Source organism: Neodiprion lecontei, chromosome 1, assembly GCF_021901455.1.
Source record: "Neodiprion lecontei isolate iyNeoLeco1 chromosome 1, iyNeoLeco1.1, whole genome shotgun sequence".
In the NCBI taxonomy this organism is placed as follows: Eukaryota; Metazoa; Arthropoda; class Insecta; order Hymenoptera; family Diprionidae; genus Neodiprion; species Neodiprion lecontei.
In genome coordinates, this window is record NC_060260.1 from 3,927,236 (window position 1) to 3,937,729 (window position 10,494).

Below are 10,494 nucleotides of genomic sequence, written 5' to 3' on the forward strand. Positions count from 1 at the left end.
ATCAGCGCTCCGTGGTTCCTGGTTCATGTTTACAATAAATTATTTCAATTCGTTTTTCGCGCAACCCCAAATTCGGTAGTTGTCAGTCCGCTAATAAAATTTTTCGACTTCCAGGATAAGCGCTCCGTGGTTCCTGGTTCATGTTTACAATAAATTATTTCAATTCGTTTTTCGCGCAACCCCAAATTCAGTAGCTGTCGGTGCGCTAATGAAATTTCTATAACTTTACAATCTTCTCATAATCTTTTTGGTAAAATATGTCGATAAAAAAATTATATCAAACCTTACACATTATTTTTGATTCGTTCTCACGCTGAAAATATTTATTAGTATTCGAGGTATAACCTGAGGTGGTTGAAGGTGGTCGGAGGTGGACGAGGAGGAGGACGAGGAGGACGAGGATTTGTGCTGGGTGAGTAAAACACTTTTATAATATTTGATGGCAATTGTAATTATATTTCATCTGAAATATTACAAACTTGTCACGTTTACAATAAATTATTTCAATTCATTTTTCGTGCAAGCACATATTCAGTAGCTATGAATAATCTTATACAATTTATTATATTATTAATTAATTAATTAATATTCTTATAATATTTAATAGCAATTGTAATTATATTTCATCTTAAATATTACAAACTCGTCACGTTTACAATAAATTATTTCAATTCATTTTTCGTGCAAGCACATATTCAGTAGCTATGAATAATCTTGTACAATTTATTATATTATTAATCAATTGATTAATTACATTAATCCTTACACAATATTTTTGATGTGTTCCTATACTAAAAATATTCATTACCATTCCAGGTATCAGCCGAGGTGGTCGGAGGTGGACGAGGAGGAGGACGAGCTGGACGAGGAGGAGGACCAGGTGGACGAGGAGGAGGACGAGGTGGACGAGGAGGAGGCGGGGTGGGTCGTGGGAGAGGACCTCTCCTCTCCTCAGAGGAGGGGCGGGGGAGGGGCAGGGAAGGGGGAGAGGTGGGCGGGGAGGGGGAAGGGACGGGAAGGGAAGGGAAGGGGCGGAGAGGGGCGGGGAGGGAGGGGAGGGGCGGGAGGGAGAGAGGGAGGGAGGGAGGGAGGGAGGGAGGGAGGAAGGGAGGGAGGGAGGGAGGGAGGGAGGGAGGGAGGGAGGGTGGGCGGGTGGGAGGGAGAGAGTAGAGGACGGATGTCAATGCAAGCCCGTTAGAGTTAATAGAGCAGTACACCCCCCCCCCCCCCCCGCGCCCTCCCTCCCTCCCGCCCTCCCTCCCCGCCCCTTCCCACCCCTTCCCCCTTCCCGCCCACCTCCCCCCCATCCCTTCCCGTCCCTTCCCCCTCCCCGCCCTCCTCTCCCCCTTCCCTGCCCCTCCCCCGCCCCTCCTCTGAGGAGAGGAGAGGTCCTCTCCCACGACCCACCCCGCCTCCTCCTCGTCCACCTCGTCCTCCTCCTCGTCCACCTGGTCCTCCTCCTCGTCCAGCTCGTCCTCCTCCTCGTCCACCTCCGACCACCTCGGCTGATACCTGGAATGGTAATGAATATTTTTAGTATAGGAACACATCAAAAATATTGTGTAAGGATTAATGTAATTAATCAATTGATTAATAATATAATAAATTGTACAAGATTATTCATAGCTACTGAATATGTGCTTGCACGAAAAATGAATTGAAATAATTTATTGTAAACGTGACGAGTTTGTAATATTTAAGATGAAATATAATTACAATTGCTATTAAATATTATAAGAATATTAATTAATTAATTAATAATATAATAAATTGTATAAGATTATTCATAGCTACTGAATATGTGCTTGCACGAAAAATGAATTGAAATAATTTATTGTAAACGTGACAAGTTTGTAATATTTCAGATGAAATATAATTACAATTGCCATCAAATATTATAAAAGTGTTTTACTCACCCAGCACAAATCCTCGTCCTCCTCGTCCTCCTCCTCGTCCACCTCCGACCACCTTCAACCACCTCAGGTTATACCTCGAATACTAATAAATATTTTCAGCGTGAGAACGAATCAAAAATAATGTGTAAGGTTTGATATAATTTTTTTATCGACATATTTTACCAAAAAGATTATGAGAAGATTGTAAAGTTATAGAAATTTCATTAGCGCACCGACAGCTACTGAATTTGGGGTTGCGCGAAAAACGAATTGAAATAATTTATTGTAAACATGAACCAGGAACCACGGAGCGCTTATCCTGGAAGTCGAGAAATTTTATTAGCGCACCGACAGCTACTGAATTTGGGGTTGCGCGAAAAACGAATTGAAATAATTTATTGTAAACATGAACCAGGAACCACGGAGCGCTTATCCTGGAAGTCGAGAAATTTTATTAGCGCACCGACAGCTACTGAATTTGGGGTTGCGCGAAAAACGAATTGAAATAATTTATTGTAAACATGAACCAGGAACCACGGAGCGCTTATCCTGGAAGTCGAAAAATTTTATTAGCGGACTGACAACTACCGAATTTGGGGTTGCGCGAAAAACGAATTGAAATAATTTATTGTAAACATGAACCAGGAACCACGGAGCGCTTATCCTGGAAGTCGAGAAATTTTATTAGCGAACTGACAGCTACCGAATTTGGGGTTGCGCGAAAAACGAATTGAAATAATTTATTGTAAACATGAACCAGAAACCAGGGAGCGCTTATCCTGGAAGTCGAGAAATCTTATTAGCGGACTGACAGCTACCGAATTTGGGGTTGCGCGAAAAACGAATTGAAATAATTTATTGTAAACATGAACCAGAAACCAGGGAGCGCTTATCCTGGAAGTCGAGAAATTTTATTAGCGAACCGACAGCTACCGAATTTGGGTTTGCGCGAAAAACGAATTGAAATAATTTATTGTAAACATGAACGAGGAACCACGGAGCGCTGATCCTGGAAGTCGAGAAATCTTATTAGCGGACTGACAGCTACCGAATTTGGGGTTGCGCGAAAAACGAATTGAAATAATTTATTGTAAACATGAACCAGGAACCACGGAGCGCTGATCCTGGAAGTCGAGAAATTTTATTAGCGCACCGACAGCTACCGAATTTGGGGTTGCGCGAAAAACGAATTGAAATAATTTATTGTAAACATGAACCAGGAACCACGGAGCGCTGATCCTGGAAGTCGAGAAATTTTATTAGCGGACCGACAGCTACCGAATTTGGGGTTGCGCGAAAAACGAATTGAAATAATTTATTGTAAACATGAACCAGGAACCACGGAGCGCTTATCCTGGAAGTCGAGAAATTTTATTAGCGCACCGACAGCTACTGAATTTGGGGTTGCGCGAAAAACGAATTGAAATAATTTATTGTAAACATGAACCAGGAACCACGGAGCGCTTATCCTGGAAGTCGAGAAATTTTATTAGCGAACTGACAGCTACCGAATTTGGGGTTGCGCGAAAAACGAATTGAAATAATTTATTGTAAACATGAACCAGAAACCACGGAGCGCTTATCCTGGAAGTCGAGAAATCTTATTAGCGGACTGACAGCTACCGAATTTGGGGTTGCGCGAAAAACGAATTGAAATAATTTATTGTAAACATGAACCAGGAACCACGGAGCGCTGATCCTGGAAGTCGAGAAATTTTATTAGCGCACCGACAGCTACCGAATTTGGGGTTGCGCGAAAAACGAATTGAAATAATTTATTGTAAACATGAACCAGGAACCACGGAGCGCTGATCCTGGAAGTCGAGAAATTTTATTAGCGGACTGACAGCTACCGAATTTGGGGTTGCGCGAAAAACGAATTGAAATAATTTATTGTAAACATGAACCAGGAACCACGGAGCGCTGATCCTGGAAGTCGAGAAATTTTATTAGCGGACTGACAGCTACCGAATTTGGGGTTGCGCGAAAAACGAATTGAAATAATTTATTGTAAACATGAACCAGGAACCACGGAGCGCTGATCCTGGAAGTCGAGAAATTTTATTAGCGCACCGACAGCTACCGAATTTGGGGTTGCGCGAAAAACGAATTGAAATAATTTATTGTAAACATGAACCAGGAACCACGGAGCGCTGATCCTGGAAGTCGAGAAATTTTATTAGCGCACCGACAGCTACCGAATTTGGGGTTGCGCGAAAAACGAATTGAAATAATTTATTGTAAACATGAACCAGGAACCACGGAGCGCTGATCCTGGAAGTCGAGAAATTTTATTAGCGGACTGACAGCTACCGAATTTGGGGTTGCGCGAAAAACGAATTGAAATAATTTATTGTAAACATGAACCAGGAACCACGGAGCGCTTATCCTGGAAGTCGAGTTTCATCGCGTAGCGGACCCGAAGCGCGGGATCCGGGAGGTTGAGAACCCGGTACTCGAAATACGTAGCGGACCCGAAGCGCAGGATCCGGGAGGTTGAGAACCCGGTACTCGAAGTTTGCGGAGCGCGACTCTCAACCGTCCGCTCTACTGCGCGGTTGTTACCAGACTGAGGAACTCGGCTAGCCGATTTTAGATTGGTGACGTCACTTTCCGAACATCCGAAAATTCAAACTTTGGTTTCGAACTTTAATACTATGTATGATGATGTATGATGTACGATGTATGATGTATGATGTATAATGTACGATGTATGATGATATGATATGATGTATAATGATTTTAGTTTTCACATTTCATACAAGAAATACACACCTTATATCTCCTGCCGATTCCAGACTCAAGCGGCCAGACCCTTCGATGGTCAGCCGTTGACTGAAGAGATATCCTTCAGTTAACGGGTCAGCTGATAACGCTGCCGTTCTGCGACAGTTGGATGATGAAAAATTTTGCTCGTATCTTTCAAATGTGTGTTAAAATACACTCGAAGTGTTAAGAAGCTTCGTTCTTTCTCTCCCTATCACCTTTTTAGGTCTTTAAATCACTACGCTGCTTTAAATACTGTCTCATATACGGAGAATCCATTTCAGCTCGTTCAAAATTAGTGCATCCGTGATGTATTACAGTTACTCTGAATTTTTTTCCATCCGAATACTTTTCGAAAAACAATTCTGCTTCTCTACCCAACGTAGATACTTCACTTTCGACTAGCTAGAACAGCGTTTCGATTATATGCCTACGAAAATTCAAGATCGAGAGAGCAAATGAAAAGTTGTTGGAATAATTATGAATACTAATGTTATGGAATACATTGAGCGCGTATCGAATAGAATCCCATATCGAAATGAATAATTCTTCTCTTTTCAAATCATAGCTAATCTAGTAATATAGGTAAAAAGGATGGTTGGAGGTGTTCGGAAATGGTAGGACATTTCAAAAGTTAAAGTCGACGATGATCCGGTGCATCAATTTTATCGTTACAGATTTTCGTTTCCCATGAGGCATAGAGTATTCAACAACGATAATGCAGTCCTTAAAATTCATCATTCATCTCTGTCTGGAAAGCTAATTCGCAAGGCGTGGTATTCTAGATATGTCAAAACTAAGCTAGCGGCACGTGTTTGCATTATTAGAAAAATACCCGTACTCTTCATACACTGTTTCTAATCTTTTGCTACATTTGGTTTAATCACCATGCTTCCACAGTACGAACAGTCGGAAATGTTTTTGATTATCCATTATAAAATAGAAGAAGTAACAAAGCTGAAAGTTTATTGTTGAAGCTTTAATGAATACATCAAACTGCGGTCGAATTCATTTATTATTTGCACATGACCTGTGTATATTTGATAAATTATTCCTAAATACATTGAAACATATGTATTTATAATGAAATATCTTGCAATGGGCTGTGTAAACTATAAACTATAATTTCTATCGAATAGCTGCTCTTATGTCAACAGGGCTTTGAGACTCAGTTAAGTTGGATCTAGATTTTTGCCATCGTATGTAGGACATTGGGTTACAAGAACAAATGCGAATTACGAACAACTCCGTATTAGGGAGAAGGATATTTTAGTTCAAGTATACCTATACACAGAAATCCGTATGTGAATATACTAAAACCTCTGTGTTTATTGTAAAAATCTAGTTTTAAACATGTGTATATTAGAGTGTCCCAAAAAAACCGACTATTTTTTTTTTTTCAAAGAACATTTAAAAATCGTCAGAGTATCTCTAGAAAATGACCGTGTGAAAATATAAGCTCTTAATATTAATATTTAGAGGTGGCGATTTGTAATTTTCTATTTCCCATTTAAATAACATGGGAAAATTTTTTTTTGAAATTTGGAATTTTGTGATGGGATAACGAGCTACTTCATAAGTATGACAAAATCAGGTCTTATAGGAAATTTGATGCTCTACAAAAAAGATCTGATTGACATTTTGCGTAAATCCAGCCGTTTCAAAAATATCGAGCCTCAAACTTCGGACTGTTTAAAATTATGCTTTTTTTTTCGTAAATATAACAAAAATTAATTTTTATGTATTATAAACCCAGAATTATCAACTGAACAATAAATATATGCATATATTTGACGGAATGCAGATCCGAAATTATTCGGTTTTTTTGGGACACTCTAGTGCATATATGTATATACACATACATATGTATATATGTGTATATATATATATACACATGTATATGTACACATATACATATATACACATACATGTACATAAATAATTACCAAGAAATTAGAAACACTCACAACTTGTCGCAAATAGATTAATACGTAAGGTTAATAATATACAAACTACACAAACGCACCATAAAACGTGGCAAGGGTAATCCTAGTGCAGTGATTGTATAAACTGAAGAAATATACATTTACATATAAATGATATAAATTAATAGACTAGAAAAGAGTATTTAGAGAGCTTATCTAATTCCGATCTTGTCACAATAGATCATTAACATAATCAATATACGGTTAAAGCTGTATTAGCTACATTCATAATTAGAGATAATATTTTTTATCCATTTTTATAGTTATTTAATTTCTTGTACAACAATTTTTCAAACTTCACCGCAAAATGCCCAACGAGTTCTCGTAGTACAAATACGAGTCCAATTACCTTACAGATGGCATTACATTGATTTTTGCCTTCTCGCGTCGAGTTATAAATACAGAGAAATCTCAATGAGAGCTCATTTCTATAAGATTTATTGCAGTGCTATATTCGTAGCTGTACCTGTTATTCTATATTATACATATACTGTCCTTAATTTTAAACACACAGCACAACAATGGCCGAAAGCACAATGGCAAGAAGAGAGGAGCAATCTGCATCTTAATAAATCTTTTCTTCTTTATACGTAGCACAGCGACGTCACGTCGGAGGATATTTACTAGTGGAGCACTAGGTGGGGCACAGAACTGAAACATAATTATGTTGAAAATCTTCAGCATCTTTTACAGAAAGTAGGTACGTTGCCAGACCTTATATACCAACATTTAAATATTTCAATCATCCATATCGACAGTGATGTTTGATTCTGTACCGATCCGATTACCCTCAATAGAATAGTTTACTCAAACGAAAGTTACAGCTTCCGATGCCCGATCGGAAAATCTTATTACATATTTCCTACTTGATATAATTTTTTTTTGGCTAGTTTTCTCTACAGGAATGAGAAATTAATTATAGATTTGAAATGCGAGCTACAGGGCATCCAACATGTTAAAAATGAATGAAAAAATCAGCCTTAGCCAACTGCACTTATACCTATCTATGTTGCAAATCGTATGAAACTGCTGCCAATATAGGAAAATAAAAATACATAAAGAGAAGTGATACAAGAAGCTTTTATATTTTTAATCATACGTTTTTAAGCGTATTGTTTATAGTATTTTAATCATATTATATATATATTTATACCACCACTCTAACCATGTCCAACAAATTTGACGCGTAAGTAGGATAACCGTACCGATCATCTTTATACGTGTATTCCATAATCCCATAACCATATGCAAACTAGGGGTTATGTTTTGTGTTTCCAATTCTGACTGAAGATCACCGTCCATCGCAGTTATCATGTGATTCTTTTCCAAAAAATTATTAGGATCGATTTTTCAAAACCCTTCCAAATTGGGAAGATCAACAAACAAGCTGAACACAATTGTCGCTTCTAAAATCCTTCCCGCTTTACAAATATACCACTCTCGCTATAAAAATTTATCCACACGTTTGAATAATCGGTGCTCAAGAAAACCAATGTGACAACGTTTTGAGACTAAATCGAGTAACTAGACATACTGATCGATCGTGTGCTGTTCTTTCAGCTTGAAGACAAGCGACGACAGCGGTGATGACGATTCGCAGTCCAGAGATAGTCAGCGAGCTGAAAAAGACACATTGGTATTCAGTTTTGGGAATGAACGTCATACCTTAGTAACAATCGTCAGACTCGCAGTTATGTTCTTTACAATTGCTTAACTTAACAATTGTTACAGCCCCCCATAGAGATAAGTCCAAACGAGCACAAACTCCAGTACGCATATTGCCTCTGGTATAGCAGACGGAACCCTGGGAAACAGACAAATATCCAAAGTTATGACCAGAATTTAAAGCTCGTTGGGAGGTTTGCTAGTGTAGAACAATTCTGGGGCCTCTACAGCCACTTAGTCAGACCTTCGGAACTCACTACGCACACAGATTTTCATTTATTCAAAGCAGGAATTAAACCGATGTGGGAGGTACGTGTAAATCCTGGAGAAAACTTTGAAAATGTTGAAAATGACGGAATGTGAAATAATTCAAGTCAATGTCTAAACCCTCAGTGACATCAGATCCCAGGTTGAGAAAATCTTTAGAATCTTTGCGCAAACGAATCCGAAGGAACCGATTAATAATTATTTATTTTTTCCAAAGGATGAAGCTAATCAAAGAGGAGGAAAATGGATTGTCAGGTTAAGAAAAGGTTTAGTTTCGCGCTGTTGGGAAAATCTTGTGATGGCAATGTTAGGTGAGCAATTTATGGTTGGCGAGGAAATATGTGGCGCAGTCGTATCTATACGATTTCAGGTGAGATATTAGTATTGTAACATTTGTTAAAAGAAACATCACCAGCCAAATATTAATTGCATGAGACAAAATGTTTGTTATACTGCTTACTATTTTCATTTTTCTGTTTTTTTTCAGGAGGATATAATCTGCGTGTGGAACAAAACTGCATCGGATGCCGCAACTACAGCTAGAATTAGAGATACGTTGAGGCGTGTGTTATATCTTCCTGCCAGTGCCTCTATGGAATACAAGACTCACAACGATAGCCTCAAGTAAATATTTTGGAATTTTAATGGTAATTTATTTCACTGATTCTCTTACCATATGTTTACTCAATTATATTTTTTTTTAATTTCAGGCACCTTAATATGATACCGCAACACCAACATCACTGACTGACGATATCCTAACTTGTCGTTTGTTAAAGATTATTGTGCTATAGTGGGGCGTGATATTCGAAAGCCTTGAAATTAAAACACTTTCTAAAGGCATATAGTTGCAGTTAGTTCTGCTATGTCCACCTGTGACGATGATCTCAACCTACGACTAGAGAAAAGTTCTGGAGTACAAAGAAAAGCAATTGTAATATTTAGCAGTTTTTTCTACAATCCATCTACGTACCCTACTTCTCCAACAGCTGACTTTTCATCGGTAAACCGAGCAATGCGAGTGGCGCAAAACAGTTTGTTGCAAAAAAAAGTTATGCCAAGAGGTACGACTATTAACTACCAATTCGTTGAATCCGTTTATTGAGTACGCAATGGGATTATATTTTTATATGACAATTTACTTTAAGATTTACGATCAATCGAATTTTACACATTTCAAGCAATCACCACATCTCCCAAGTGTAATATTTTCCACAATCTGCGAAAATTTGAGAAAAATTCCTTTCCGATTTTTACTACTAAATTGTCCTAGTTAATATCCTTCGTTAAGTTTAATCATAATACTCAACATTCTAAATCACTTGCTGATACAATTTATTTAGGAAGATCCACATGCTAAGGAGCTCAAGTCATTGTAGTTAGTATTCTTTACTGTATTGTTAATAAATATTGAAATCAACTTCCGTGCTAATACTACAGAAAGTTTTTATTATGGCTTTGATTGTTCAATAGCGTGTAGCATATTTATCATCTACATGAAGTGGCAAATAACAGTTAGGATGACAGTAATACGATTACTATTTCTTACTCTAAGGAATAATATATCGCTAGGTTGCCGATTTTCGACCGCTTCTTAAGTAGGAAATGCAAAGTCAAGGTGGTCAGTATCGCGCAAGCTAAGTATATATGGTATAATATGCTGCTGTTATTATTAAGATGATGTTTTTAAAGATTTTGGAAGATCAAGTAAATGTTTATTATTCGATTGGTACGTACCTGTATTATACGTTCCCCCCCCCCATTTTTTGTAATAAAAACCAATGTGTAAAAGTATTTTTTATTTCATTTTTTTTTTCTATCTTGATGTTACCAGGATGATTTTGTAAATGGTTTCAATTGCAATTAATGTTATTAATCACGCCCTACAAAGCACATATTCCGTTTTTCGAAAAAGT

At 38.0% G+C, this 10,494-nt stretch overlaps 1 protein-coding gene across 1 annotated transcript; it reads left to right on the forward strand.

Moving 5' to 3' along the window:
• Positions 1–7,687: 7,687 nt before the first annotated feature.
• LOC107228161 (eukaryotic translation initiation factor 4E type 2) lies at positions 7,688–10,010 on the forward strand. Its single transcript, XM_015669537.2, has 6 exons — positions 7,688–7,832; positions 8,207–8,282; positions 8,378–8,620; positions 8,796–8,948; positions 9,066–9,202; positions 9,289–10,010. Exons 1-6 carry the CDS (start codon positions 7,813–7,815, stop codon positions 9,323–9,325), a joined length of 666 nt encoding a protein of 221 aa, XP_015525023.1. The 5' UTR covers positions 7,688–7,812; the 3' UTR covers positions 9,326–10,010.
• The last annotated feature ends 484 nt before the right edge of the window (positions 10,011–10,494 follow it).